This window comes from Mauremys mutica, chromosome 3 (assembly GCF_020497125.1).
Source record: "Mauremys mutica isolate MM-2020 ecotype Southern chromosome 3, ASM2049712v1, whole genome shotgun sequence".
Classification (NCBI taxonomy): Eukaryota; Metazoa; Chordata; order Testudines; family Geoemydidae; genus Mauremys; species Mauremys mutica.
This window is the reverse complement of record NC_059074.1, coordinates 118,176,144-118,191,502: the sequence shown is the minus strand read 5'-3', so window position 1 is coordinate 118,191,502 and position 15,359 is coordinate 118,176,144. Positions and strand designations below refer to the sequence as shown.

The window sequence follows — 15,359 nt, the reverse complement described above, 5'->3', positions numbered from 1 at the left end:
CTGATACAAAAAGAAAAAAAAAAGCAACCTTTGACTTTAAAAAGAGAGACAAAGAGAGAAAAGAAATAAACCACAGAAAGCCTCGATAAAAATCAACTCTGATGCAAAGACATGACAGGCTCTCACACACTGAACAATATTGGTCTCGCTCCAATAAACTGGTACTGTGTTAGTGTAAGCTTGGAGTTTTTCTTCTTGTGGATGAGAAAACCTATTAGGGGCGGGGAGAAAGGGAGAGAAATGGATACCTATGTGGGTTAAAAAAACCCAAAACAAAATCCACATACCAAAGAGATATACAGAGCTAGGTGATGTCAACCAAATTTTTTTTGGCGTTCAACATGTTCTTCTCCTAAAAGATATGTCTGTAGCATATTAAATAGTTTAGATATAGTGTGAAATTTAAGGAAACAAATTTATGTCATTATCTATTCATTTTTAAAATAGCCCCTTACCTTCATTCTGAAACCGAAACACTTTGATTTGAGCATTTTCTTGTGGCCTGCACATTAAGCAGAATGGCAGAGGGGAAGAGAAGACGAGAGAAACGAAAGCAATACAGAAAAATCCTCCACCAACCTGTTGCTGTGGATATTGCATTCCTCCCAGGGCTCCCGAGGTCCGTCCCTGCATTCCCATCGGATATCGCTGAGGTCCTGGAGGGCCATATGATTGCCCTGGGTATGGACTGCTTTGCTGTGTCTGTGAATGAGGGTTATTGCCCATTCCATACAACTGAGGTCTCTTCATTACCATTGGATCCATTGGGCTGCCCTGTTATTAAACACAAGCAAAGAGCTGCTTTAAACATACTGTAGGAAGAAATTAGAAACACTTCTTAATATAGCACAGATTATATCTGCATTTATTCAGCACAGTGAACCTTTATTCTGGACACATCCAACGATTTGACATACAAAAATGCAGTGAAGTATAGGGATCTACAAGCAGCATGTTCTAATTTTCCTATTAATTAGAAAAGAGTTTTGAAATAAGGAAATGAGACAAATTCCGAGATATGACAAAAATATTTTGCACATGTAAGCAAAAAATGAAAAAAATGGCATTTAAATTTTCTATTATCTCTGCAGGAGATAAAAAAAAACAATAAGCACACTATAACATATATAATGATTAGCAATACTGTCTTTAAAGTATTCTTCCAGCTACACCAATTTTATTTACGTGTAAAGACACAGTCTCGGGCAAAAATTTTAGCCTGGAAAAGGTGGCTAGTTTTCAAATTCATAAAAGAGATGGTGGAAGAAAAAGGAAGTTTTGAAGGAGCATTAAGCATATGATATGTTACATTTCAGAGCCTTTGCATTGCAATCATGTGCATTAATAGGCTTCCAAATCATAATGTGGGTCATAAGCCACATTTCACATGAAAGTCAATTTGCTTCCTTGCCAGACCTCAGAAAATCCAAGACTGGAATGGTTTGGGGTTTTTTCGGTTGTTGTGTTGGTTTTTTGTTTTTGTTTTGTCAGGAGGTACCATGCATCTCAAGAGTTTCATGACTGGTGTCAACCAGTGTGTGACACCTTACTGTCACCTTTTTAACTAGTGAGGACAACTGAATCAGATCAAGAGTATAAACTGTCAAGTGCAGCTCTATCATGCTCCCACAGTGCTGAGCTACAGCATCTATCCTCTACCTCTTAATTAATGTGCATTAATTCGAGGTACAGAAAAGTTACACTTAAAGGGAAAAAAAAGCCTAAAACAATATTAGCTTAATTAAAAGCAGGATTTTCATAGAATCACACAAATTAGAAAAGGAAAAGACCTACTAGTTTATCCAGTTCATTTCCCTCTCAGTGCAAGGACTTCTCTACAGCATATTTTCTAAAATTCTGCCCAATCTAGTTTTAAATGTCTCATGGGATGGGGCTTCTTTTTAAAGGAGATTATTCCACAGTCTAGTAGGCTATGATACCAGTAAGTTTTTCCTGATATTCAATTTAAATTTTCTTTTTCTTAGTTTCATCCCATTACTGCTACTTACACTTTTGTAATACACTAATTTTTATTTCTTTATGTTTACATCTGTCAAAAATCTGTACAATATATCTCCTCCAAATTAGTCATTGCTTAGCCAACCATATATATTTAGTTATTTTCATCGCTCACCTCACAAATAAATCACTCAATCCCATAATTTTTATCATTGGCCTTCTGTAACATCCCACCAATTTGGCAGTATCTTTCTGATAATGAGGTATGCAGACCTGAATGCAGTATTCCATGTGTGACCATACCACAGCTGTGTAGATGGGAACTGTTACTTCTTTGTGATATGCCTCTATGCATTTATTTCAAAAGTGCATTAGCCTTCCTTGATACCATATTAAATTGAACGCTCTTCTCTAATTTGTGATTCACTATTGCACCTATATCTGTTTCACCGGGTTTCTCTTTGCTTTATATATCTGACATTTCAAATTATTTTTGCCAGATTATTAGCTTGCATTTGTTTTCAAATTGAGTGTCACTGGATAATTTTCTGTGCATATTTCATATGTCTCTAGGCCACTATGTATTATTACTATATTCTCACTATAGTGTTTGCAACGCTTTCCAATTTAGAATTATCTGTGAATTAATTAAATTCACATTTCCTCCCCCTTCTAAAGCATTAAACAAGATGTTATATAAATCAGACTTAACAACACTCCCTGAGCTTCTTTCACTAGACTCTTCCCTTACTCAAAACAATACCTATTACCCTTCATTTTAGATTATTTCTTCCAGGTTTCAATCCACTTGACGATGTTCACATCCAAACCAATTTCAAGTGCAGCATTTCTGCTACATGGTATCAAATATGGGGCTAAAAGTATAGGCTTCATAATTAGCAATTCCAATAGTTATAGTTAACTGACACTTTCCATTATAAGATCATATTTTCAGTTCATAAAATAATAGAATTATAGGATTAGAAGGGACCACAAGGGTCATCTAGTTTAACTCCCTTCCAAGATGCAGGATGTCTAAACTCCCTTCCAAGATTTAGTGGTGTCTAATGCATCGAAGATGGATGGCTATCCAGCCTGCTTTTGAAGGTGCTTCCATAACCTCCCCAGGGCATTCTGTTCCATTGTCTGCTTATAACTTTCAACTAAATTGCTTATAACTTTGCCAAACCTTAACTATTTGGACTGAAATTTTCCAGGAGTGGCTCTACCTGAGGTTGAGCGGTTTTTTGTCTGTTTGATTTTAATTTGGCAAAAACAGTTCACCCATTTCGCAGAATGAGGTTGGGGGAAAATAAATTGGTTATGTTAATGTTAAAAATTCTTATAACTTTTTCACTGAGAAGCTTTAGCACCTCCATGCTTTGGAGCAGGAACTTGGAATTTGCTCGGAAAGTTATCCTAAAGCCTTTTGCTCTTTCCATGAAAAATTGCCCAAATTTCGACAAGGGACTGGAAGCCAGGGATGGGGGGAAACACACAAGGAACCAGGGGGAAGGTAGGGTGCGTGTATGGTGGAGGTGGAGAAGAAATGGACAAATGGCGCCATAGGACTGACTGAATAATGAGACTGACACAAGAAGCTGAGGGGGAGGGGACAGAAGAGACAGGTCTCTTCACCATTCCTCTGCTCTCAGCAAATATCTGTGAACCCCACTGGCTGGTCCACACAAGGATTACAACCTGTTACTACTATCAGTAGTACTATCAGTTGCTCTGTAAACTCAAGTGGCAGAGCATGCAGTGGCACTAAAAGTTTCAACACACTTGATGAACCTTGCGGGTGTCAATATGATTCCACAAGATGAAATTTCTGTTTTTTTCAATTTGCATTTTTAAAAACCTAGGAAGTAACATATAAAAAAAAGCTAAAAAATGTTAAGCTTGCAAAGTCAAATACTCAAAAATTACAAAATGCCAAAATTAAGGTTGTCTGTGAAACCTTATTTTGGTCCCCTTGTCCATGAGCATTCCGATACAGTCTTTAAATTACATAACATAGTTTTTCCCACAGGACCCAGTCTCATTCAGGGCACAGGATAGACCTGCTCTAAGAAGGAATCAAGGTTGTGCAGTGAATGAGGCTCTTGTATGTAGGACCTCTGCTTCTCTCATTTGTTGCAAAAGCCAGAAACTTTTGCAGTAAACGACGCAGGAGATTATAGGAAAAGAAAGGATGGTCTCATGGTTAAGGCAGCTGAATGCTACCCTGGAAAACCAGATCCTATCCCTGCCTCTGCCACAGTGTTCGTATGTGATATCACTTAAATCAAACTTTTCCCAGGTGGTCACTAATTTTCTGGGTGCCTGATCTGAAATCCTGGGGTCTGGTTTGCAAAAGTACTGAGCACTCACTGCTACAACTGAAATCAATGAGCTGTGCTGAACACAAAGTGCTATATAAAGGTACGTGCTCAGAAAAAAATCAGGCCACAGGCATCTTAAATTGAACCCCCCAAATTAGTGGACACTTTTGACCTTAATCTCTCTATGCCTCAATTCCCCATTTAATAATGGGAATAACACCACCCTCTCATTGCACAGGTGTGTTGTGAAAATTAATTAATGTTTGTGAAGCACTTAGATACTATAGTGATATGTGTCACAGAAAAGCCCATGAGAAAATTATTAATTAATAATAAAAACCTTGTTTCTGGCATTTTCTAACTTTTGAGTGCTTCACTTTGCAACCATAATATTCTTTTAATGTATTTTTGGATGTGCCCCCCTTCTTCCACTACTATAAAGTTTATCGAGCAAGATTTGTTCATTTATAAATCTGTATTCAAGGTTCCTTTATCCTTTTGATGTTCAGGTATTTTTTCCTCTTAACATTTATTCCATTAGTTTGCTAAAGACAGATGTTACAGCAACAGAATGACAATTACATGTATCACTCATTTTCTGAAGATCAGAGAAACTCTACTCTTAGCCAGATTTCCCATACCAGTTCTCCAACACTTCTCAAAAGTCATTGCCAGCAATACCATAAATTTATCTAATTCTTTCGAATACTCAGAGACATACACTCTCAGAAACAACTGATGTGTACATTTACACACTTTCCAAGTACTCATTTACCTTCCATCAAAAACTGTTTTACAAAGCTTTAATTACTTCTTAATTGGTCAAATTTATTTTCTTTATTTTATTATAAAAATAATATAATATTTTAGTGTTTATCAATTTCATCTCACCTCCTTTATTAATGGACCTAATTTCTCTCCAAGACTACTTCCCCCCGCGATACTTGGAATAAAAACCTTTTTACTGCTTTGGCTAGTTATTTGCTTATTCTGCTTGTCTACTGCCCACATTTTTTTTCTTGTTTGCCTTCATGGACTGTATTTTTCTTCAGTTTCCCCTACCCTCTTTTCAATTTCTAATGTAGGTTTCTTTTAAATCTCAAATATTTATACAGCTCCTCATAACACCATATAGTACAATTCTTGTTCTTTGCATTCTTCTTTAGTGGTAGTGTAGTCTATAGCATCTTTATTATAATGTCCTTCTTAGAGCAGTGTCAGATCACGTATTTGTACATGACTTCCAGGCTCGAACTGCAACAAGAGTGCATATAATAACAATCCCGACTGCTACTCTCCTTTGAGTGCTTTAAAAACACCCAGGGTGAAATCCTAGCCCCACTGAAATCAACGGGAACTTTGTTATTGACTTCAATGGGGCCAGAATATCACACACACCCGTCGTTAGATGACCAGTCCACGTACTTAAATAGAAAGAGCATAGAAAGTGCCCACTGCCTGAAAGAATTAACTGAGAGCTACTCTTCTGTGCCTGCTATTTCTCCAGAATGCTCAAATGCTAAACAAAGCATCAAATACAGTACAGACCCGTTTCCATGCAAATCCACTTAAAGCGCGGTAGCGTCATGCCTCCTAGTGCTACCTATTTAACATGCGAGGCTTGTTAACACGCGGTACAGGAACTTGCTATGTAGTGCTACAGATTTGCTCACTAACTCACTGACATAGAAATCAACAGGAAGTGCAGAGCGGAAACGTGTTGTACCTCTTTACATATCACGCATGCTTAGTCATTGTCATGCTAGAGAGATATATAATATATCTATTAATAGTACTGTAGGTATATAGTAATATATATACTACATTAGAAAATTTTAACCGTAGACCTAATATAATGGCAGAGGACAAGCGTCAGCGTTCCTCCACTGTAGAAGAAAAGCTAGTCACAACAGATCGAGTAAATAGCGGAGAAACCCAGGCCAAAGTTTCAAAAGATATTGGGACTGCCGAATCTACTCTCCAAGGATGGCTAAAAAACTAATCTAAACTGAATGGCTTTGTACAAAATATCGATCCTGCTGTGGGGCTTAAGCGAAAACACATGCGCACTATTCAGCAAAACCAACAACAGACAAAGCCATGCGCACGCGGTTTGCTCAGGAAAGACTGAAAGGAATGTCGCTAAGTGGGCCAATTCTTGAAGCCCAAGTGACAAAATCTGGAAATTTAACGGGGGATGACTCATTCCAAGCCAGCAGGGGGGTTATAAGTCGTTTTAAAAAGCGTCATGGCATAACGCAGATATCGATTTCTGGAGAAAGCCCATCACCCAATGAATCGGCCATGAACGTGTTTCCCGCTGAATTAAAATCTATTTTACAAAATGACGACTACCATGAAGAACAACTTTATAACTGTGATGAAACAGCTTTATTTGCAAACCTGCTACCTGATAAGACTTTATCCTTTAATTACGAGACACAGAAAACAGCTGGATTTAAAAAGATAAAAGATCATCTGACTCTTCTTTTTTGTAGTAATAAGACAGGCAGACATAAGCTTACCCCTCTTCTCACTGGCCACTTTCATAACCCTCGCTGCTTTAATCATCTCAATAGAGCCAAACTGCCAGTAATATACACTAACAGCAAAAATGCTTGGATGACGAGACATTTCGACGACTGGTTCCACAACAGCTTTGTTCCAGCTGTTCGTAAGCATCTGCAATCAAAGAAACTTGAAGCCAAAGCACTTTTGCTATTTGACAATTGTCCAGCCCATCCTCCAGCCGAATCACTGGTATTGAACGATGGAAAAATTCGAGTACTGTATCTACCATTCAACACAAAATCAAAAATTCAACCTTTAGACCAGGGCATTATTCAGAATTTTAAAAACAATTATCAACAGGAGCTGATTTCAGTGATTGTGTCATGCACGTCTTCAGGCATTTCCAAATTCCTGAAACAGTTAAACATGAAGGAAATTATTTAGTTAGTTAAAAAAGCTTGGGATGGCATAAAACAAAAGTTCATTGAAAACTGCTGGATGAAGGCTCTCGGTGATGTCTTCTCTGTCAAAGACGGCTCAGACTCGGAAAATCCCAGCAGTGGCACTGATTCAGCACTAGACTTTGAAGGATTTTCAGAAGAAGACGTCCTACAAACACGCATGCAGACAAAAGAGGATAAAGGTAAACTTCTCTTTCAAATGATAAAAGATTTTAGTTTGGATACGTCGCCAGAAATCATTACCAAGTGGCTGGAGATGGATGAAGATTGGCCGACTTCAGAATTTCTGTCCGAAGAAGAAATATTAATGGGCTGCAAGACATCGGACCCGAAAATGATGGCGAGAATTCTAATAACACAGGCCTAAATGACAATGACGACGACGAGGATGTCGTTGAAAAGGTCAACATTTCACTCACAGAAGCCCTTAGCGTTGTAGAAACTGATGGAAGATTTATGGAGGAGCAAAATGCAGAAAATATCGAAATAATTCATCTGCGGCGAATGACAGACTTCATAAGATAAAAATGCAAGCATGAAAGAGCAGAAAATAACTATGTTTTTTTTTAAGGGAATCATAGACACTTTTTTCAGCATGCCCCTCTTAACCCGCGGACAGTTAACATGTGGTCGTGACGGTTTGACTCCCGACATCTTCACGTAAACGGATCTGTACTAGATGTACAAATTCAGCACATTTTCATGAGAAAAACTGGTCCAATTTTACACTGCAACCCCTTATAAACTCTCAATTTCACCAGTATCACCACAGTCTTCCCAGTCATAAGGAAACCATACAAACAAAAGCAGACCCTTGCCCCACTTCCCAAAATTGTGAAAAGATTAAATGTTACATTGACCTTCCCTCCCACAATGTACCCAGAGTACTATTGGAGGTCCTTTCTCCATCACAATTCCTGTGGAGTGTACTAAGGTACGTTTTCAGCTCATGGTCAGTCTTGAACTACATGCTTGAACTACACTTCCTAGCTCCCAATGATATGTCCTGCCTTTAGCCTCAAAACTTTCTCTCAAATACATGCAGCAAGAAGTTTAAGGCTATAGATGGCACTTTCCTGAAAATACAGTCTCATCTGTCAAAGGAGACCACTAGCCCATAAGATGTCACAAGACATCTCACAGAGGTGTTTTAAGACAGGTGAAGAGAAAGCGCCTCCAAAAGGGAATGGTAGAATTCAGCAGGGATGGAATGAGGATCCCGTACACAGATGAAAGTTCCTTTATTTTTACACCCTAGTTTTCTTCATGAATGGGCAACAAAGCTTAGTAGGCTGCAACTCTGCATAGCTCTTACATCAGGCAAACAAAGTGGTTCACTAGAAGAAAATCATGTTCACCTAAAATTGCTCTTCAGAGTGAAAAAGTGCAGCTTTTTAAAAAAACAACAACATTGGTTTAGATGATTATGCCAGTAATGCAAATTTTAAGTGACTATGGCATTAGGTTCGTGCTGCCTCATTTATATCTATAACAAATCAATATGGGCTCAGTGCAATATATTCTGGAATAAGTTTGCCCTCAAATTCTCAGAAGTTACCATACACACAAAGTTCACCACTGATCTGCTGCCAGAACCTCTGCCTCTGTATTAAAACGAACCTGTTTCTCCATTTATAACAATGTCTGAAGCGGCGAAACCTTATAGTGAAGATAGTTGACAATCAGCTACCAACATTCCAAGATAAGCAGGCATGAAGTTCCCAGCTCCAGCCCATGCTATGTATGAGTTTTGAATGAGGTATTTATGACAAGAGATAATTACAACTATTCACTACAATAAAATGACACAGGAGGCATAAGGAGGCAACTGGGGAAAAGGTAACCCATTCCTAGATTATGGCTTAATCTCTGTTGAATATTAATGAAGACTTCCCAGACAACGTATCTAAAGTGACAAAAAAGTGAGGAAGATATCAAAATATAAAAGGTGTGCATGTTTTAAATATCCATTAAAAAAAACTATGTTGAAATTTAGAACAATATAGTTAAGCACTGAAAAGTCAAGATATTATAAAAAGTTTTCATGTACATCTTTAAACTCTGACATTGCATTATTAGACTATTAAAGAAGCAGGAAATCATCTGCTTTTTTATATATCATCATATCTTATTTAATTCCTTACTAAATTTTTTTTTACAAAAGTACAAAAATCTCAGCTACATAAGGAAACTTAGAGCGATGTCATTCAAAAGACAAAGGGCCAAATTCACCATGGGTATCAGCGAAGGCAAATCAGTGATATAACCAAAAGTATCTATTTTACCTGTCTTGCAACCTCTGCTTACTGCACGGTCCCAGCTGCAGAGGGCCACCCACAAATATTCTTCCTTGTTCAAAACAAGAAAAAAAAAACAGAAAAGGAAAAAATTGACACCCATCCCAACACACACACACCCGCCTCAACAAAAAACACTCTCCTACCTCAAAAAAACCACCACCACCACCACCACTATATCATAGATTCAAAATACAGGACATTTGCTTATTTTTGGCTACATGCATTTTCCCCACCATTCTTCTAAAACCATTTAATATTACTTAAAAACTGGAGGGTTAGGGGTTCAACCATTTCCTAGCTATTATTTTGGAGGCGGGTAAAGCTATAATGCCTATTGAGAGAGTAAATCACAACAAAAACAATGAAGAAAAGAAATCTGTTTTTAATGAACCACATATGAGTTGCATCTTCATGTTGTCACTGGAAGTGCAAGCAAAGGTTAAAACAACATTAAAAAGCAATTATATACATTTATCACACCCGATGGCCAAAACAATCCTATGGGCTGAAACAAGTTCATGTGACAACACAGCTTAGCACTGCTACCCTTTGAGTTTTTTAGTTTTTTTGCTACTAAAAACTATTAACAATACTGAGTGAACTCCTGGCCCCATTGAAGACAATGGGAGTTTTACCATTGGCTTCAATGGGGCCAAGATTTCAAACCCAGAAAGCTACATCTTCATGTCAGCATTTTTTCCCTATCACCCACCTAATCACCTCCAATTTTCATTCAGGAGGACCCAAAATTACCTTCCTCAACTTTTAAATGTATATTCATTTCCTCAACTAACACTGGTTTTCTTTGCTCCAAAGCATCTACCTTTGGGGCTCAGAAGTACCCATAAATCTGCTCTGACAGCTGTCAATGTGCTCTTCAGTGATACAAAAGTACCTTCTGGTGAAGAAGCAACTAAGGCGATTCTGAGCCTCAACAGTGGCCAACGCTGTGGTTCAGCCAGGAAAAGAAAACCAATTTACATAAACCCACAACTGCAAAAATTAAAAATTTCCAAAAAGGTACAGGTGTGAAAAATTTACATTTACACAATCTTCCTACCTTGAAAAATTAAAATTAAAGAAGTTAGTAGATCTGTTCCTTGCCTTACACACACCTAACCAGGTGAAGAGGAATCACAAGTGAGAAAAGCAGATAGACAAAATAAAAATGCATCTATAATTCAGTGTGTCAGCAGAGAAAATGCACTTTCCGACCTTCCCACTCATCTTCTAAAGACCTACTCTCTCGGTTCAAGGCACTGAGACCCTCTTGAGTGGAAGCCAACGTAAACCCATTTATTTTTTCCTGTGTTTGTACAGCACCTAGCACAATGGGCAGGCTCCTAGCCTCTAGGGTAATACAAACAGTAATGTTCGGTTCCTGGCCAGTAGCTCCCTAGGCTGGAGCTTGTGACTTCACCTTCCTCTCTGCTCCCAGCATATCCACATAAATGGGTTCATGGAAAGGATACTATAGCTGGGGAAGTGCCCTGGTTTAGCTTACGCTCCTCTTTTTCCTAGCTGGTCTGGGGATGAGGCTCTCAGCTTCTGCAGCAAGTAAATGTCTTTTCCACCCTACAAGTCTGCTCTTTGCTCAGTATCTGGAACTGAGGGCTGGCCTACACTATGGGGGGGATCGATCTAAGTTACGCAACTTCAGCTACGTGAATAACGTAGCTGAAGTCGACATACTTAGATCTACATACCGCAGTGTCTTCACTTCGGTCTCCCGTTGATTCCCTTTGCGCTTCTCGTTGAGTTGGAGTACTGGAGTCAACGCTAGAGTGATTGGCAGTCGATTTATCGCATCTATACTGGACACAATAAATCGACCCCTGCTGGATTGATCGCTGCCCATCAATCCAGACAGTAGTGTAGACAAGCCCTGAGAAGAAGAATTCTTTCACCTACTTCTTCGTGAGGCTATACTAACATAAATAATGGGAAGGAGGAACATTTACTAAGAGTGGTAGCAGCCAGGCAGAAATCAGACAGCAGCCTAGCATAGCCTGAAAGGAGCTTATTCCCTCTAAAGAGAAGTCCCTGCAAGAAAGAAGTCGGGTAAGAGGAAGAGTGTATAAAATGTTGGTGATTAGCTAATGAGAGGTGCAGAAAAAAAAATACAGTATCACATTTTAAGGAGAATCTTGCTATAATAAAATGATATCCAAACAGATCTGGGGATATTTTCCCAGCTATTTTGGTCTTGTTGGGGAAAACTTAATGGTTAATGTATTTTCACTGTGGGGGAAAAAACAGGCCTAGTTAAGGAAATGACAACATCAATACTGAGGAAAACAGCAGACCCACAAAAAATTATGGTACTGCTATAGTAACTAGGTCATAAGCCGAAAGTTCATAGTTATCTGCAGATTTTTCTATTCTGAGTGTTCTATATAGTTCTTTATTAACACACACACAAAAGTATGCTGGTCATATATCCTCAGCATTTATGGCAAATTATTAATCAAGTCCCACCTGAAACAATTTGTTAAATTGATTTTAATCACTGGGCCTCTCATGTGAAGCTTTGTATAATCAGCATTTCATTTACAAAATTAATTGCCTGATTGATTCTCAAGAGGCAGTAGCTGTCATTACACTGCTGTCATAACTTTTGAGTAGGGGTGTCACAACATGGAATTCTGACAGTATGAAAGGCACTTCTATTTAAAAGTTGAGGGTGGGGGTGAAAATAAATACAGTGATTTCACAGAGTTGCTCTTTGGTCTGAAAGAAAGTAAAAAACATTACTTGCCAGTTTTAGACTGACTCCCTGCCTTCCTGCCACTGAACTAATGGACTAATCTACTCTTCGGCACTCCTTACTCAGGAGTAATGTCCATGTAAGTCAATTATATAATGGTTTGTGACTGGGTATAATGGAGTTGTTGGTGGATATAGGTATTAATCGGGGGATAAATAAGTACTAAGGTTGTTTGTGGAGTATAAGTTTCCTAACTTTCGAATGTATAGGGATTTTTGCATATATAATTTTCCTGACAAGGTTGTTTTAAATTAAACAAAGAATGCATATATAATTTACAACCCTACCATCACAAAATCCCCCTTGGCAGGTAATGGGGGTTTAGACATTTTGTGAAAGAAGATATTGGATGCTAGGACCAGGTCACTGAGCTAGGAGCACAGGAAGGATGGAGGGAGGATCTCTGGTTTGGGGTCCTCCTCTACTCATATTTAAAAGAAAAATCATTGTTATATACTACAATAATGAGTTTAGGATTTTAAAAGCTACCTTCACAAATTAAAAATGATGGAAACTTTTTTTTTAAAGGTAAAAATGTAAGTTTCCACTAAACCCTTTGGAGAACTTTTAAAGTCTTCTAGACGCTGACCTATTTCTGAGGCAACTCCAAAAATAAGCTCCTCAACTTCTCAGAGTCCTATGCACTAGATCTCACCAACTGCTCTTGAATGAGACAAATTAGAATTTTCTAGGCCAGGCTGTTTTTGAGATTATTGTGACAAAATATCATGGAGGTAACTTTTCAAAAAGTGAATTACAGCCAGTACCGGGATATGTACTAGAACTCACCAGAATGAAGTTCCAGGATTAAATCTAGACCTGACTGCACCAAAACCCAGTGGAATGTAATGGCGTAAATAGTCCCACCCAAATTCTAATTCTGACCAGTGACAGTCCGTCTCTCATTGCAACCCTCCACCCTTGTCTGACTTTCCTCTCGGTAGGTAGACACTCTCTCTCCCAAAAACTTTCCTACTGTGCCAGTTAGTACATGCTACTTCAACATGCACAGGATTCTGAGATCTATTTTCCTTCCTTGGCCTACTCCCCAGCCGCGCACTCAGGAGAGGAGGTGGAGAAGAGGCGGGGCAGGGGCGGGGATTTGGGGAAGGGGTTGGAATAGGGGCGGGGAAGGGGTGGGAAGAGGCAGGGTGGGCATCATGGAAGGGGTGGAGCTGGGACGGGGACAGCGGGGGGGGCGGTGACAGTGATGCAGCCCTCCAGCCAATGTACTAGTCCTCATGTGGCCCTCATGGTCATTTGAGGTTGAGATCCCTGATTTAACACATCCTCAGTGACAGAAGTAGTAGCATACTGATGTTTTATGGGGGAGTGTAAAGCAGAGACTCATTCAACAACCTCCTGCCTCACAGCAGATGGTGAGTTCTGGTAATGTTTTACCATTTTCAACCCTAATTTCATATTTTTTCCCATAATCTCCTATTACCTAAGAATGGCTTTGATTAAAAAAAAACTCTAGCCAGAGATAATATGCAAAATTCCTAAGTAATATTTTTAGGATGATGGGTGATTTTGAAGGCAAACTCGGCCCTATAATGGAAACCCTGTTATAACTTCAACTATGAAGAGCCTACTGTCTCTTCACATTTATATATATATATAAATGTATACATATATGAATTTTTCCCTCCCCCAAAAGGGTTCTGCATGTTATTTAACTTTCTCTAAAAATGGAACATTTGGGGGCTTAAGTAGTCTGATGGTTTAATTTTAAAATAGTAATTGCTGCCTTTCCTTGGTTCATATGTGGTCCAGGTCAAAAGTGATAGCAGCTTTCACCAGTTGTTGGTTGTTTCATGCGCTTTAATAATACATTGGTGGTTTCAGTATAATTCCTAGTGAACAAAATGTTCATATTACTAAAACCTGTTGTCCCAATTAATAACCATATTAGCAGTCTCGGCTGAGAGACCATGGACCAAATGGGCATAGACAATGAATCCAAAGATAAACAATGCTCTTGTGGGCCTAAGCACAAGATATTGTTGACTGGGCTGTCTATGCTTTCCCTAACCTACAGATATGCTAACTCACTGTGTCAATGCTGGCACCTGTCATGACTATCAAACTAACTTTCTAAGACAAAGAACAAAAACATCAAAAGCAGATAAGTATCACACCAATTTCACTGTGGTTTAAAGTGTTATAGACAGGAAGTGGATTTCTTCAACAGCCAAAACCAACACGGAATGACAAAGATTGGGTATGAGAGGAGATTTTTCAATATTAATTTCTCACATTTTAAAATGATGTAATAAAGCTGAACAAATGGAAACACTGATGAAGATCAAGTCTTTAAACTGTTTTAGAACAGTGGTTCTCAAAGCCGGCCCGCCGCTTGTTCCGGGAAAGCCCCTGGCGGGCTGGGCCGGTTTGTTTACCTGCCACGTCCGCAGGTTCAGCTGATCGCGGCTCCCACTGGCCGCAATTTGCCGCTCCAGGTCAATGGGGGCTGCGGGAAGGGCGGCCAACACATCCTTCGGCCCGTGCTGCTTCCCGCAGCCCCCATTGGCCTGGAGCGGTGAACCGCGGCCAGTGGGAGCCGCAATCGGCCAAACCTGCGGACGCGGCAGGTAAACAAACCAGCCCAGCCCGCCACGGGCTTTCCCTGACAAGCAGCGGACTGGCTTTGAGAACCACTGTTTTAGAGAACACTGTGAGGAAATCTTGAATTTACACTCACACTTACAGAAAGCTACATCTACACCAGCTCTTTTACATAATGTAACTGATTCCCAAGTATCATTTTACAATTCTGATTAGGTTTTACTAAAATCTTGTTTATTAAATTGCTTTCTTTAGGCATGCATAGCTGCTAATTTGTTTCCAACTAAATCATGTATCATCTGAAAAGATTACATTGCAACAGTGAAACAACACACTTGGGATTACACTTCATCTGGATTTTAGAATTAAAAGGACTAATATTATACAGTTATAAATTTCCCTTTAAAAAGAAAGAGGGGTTATGTTTATTAGTATAGTTGTAAAGCAAAATAATTATGGTAGTTTGTGT

At 39.0% G+C, this 15,359-nt stretch overlaps 1 protein-coding gene across 10 annotated transcripts in view; it reads right to left on the bottom strand.

Moving 5' to 3' along the window:
• The window catches only part of ARID1B (AT-rich interaction domain 1B), a 413,974-nt gene that overhangs the window by 379,343 nt on the left and 19,272 nt on the right, over nt 1-15,359 (bottom strand). For 9 of the 10 annotated variants that reach the window (XM_045009633.1, XM_045009635.1, XM_045009634.1 and 6 more), the window contains exon 2: nt 580-774. The exons of the other annotated variant lie outside the window; for it this stretch is intronic. In XM_045009633.1, coding sequence (XP_044865568.1) covers nt 580-774 — 195 coding nt within the window. The remainder of the gene's footprint in view (nt 1-579; nt 775-15,359) is intronic. 10 annotated transcript variants of the gene reach the window in all.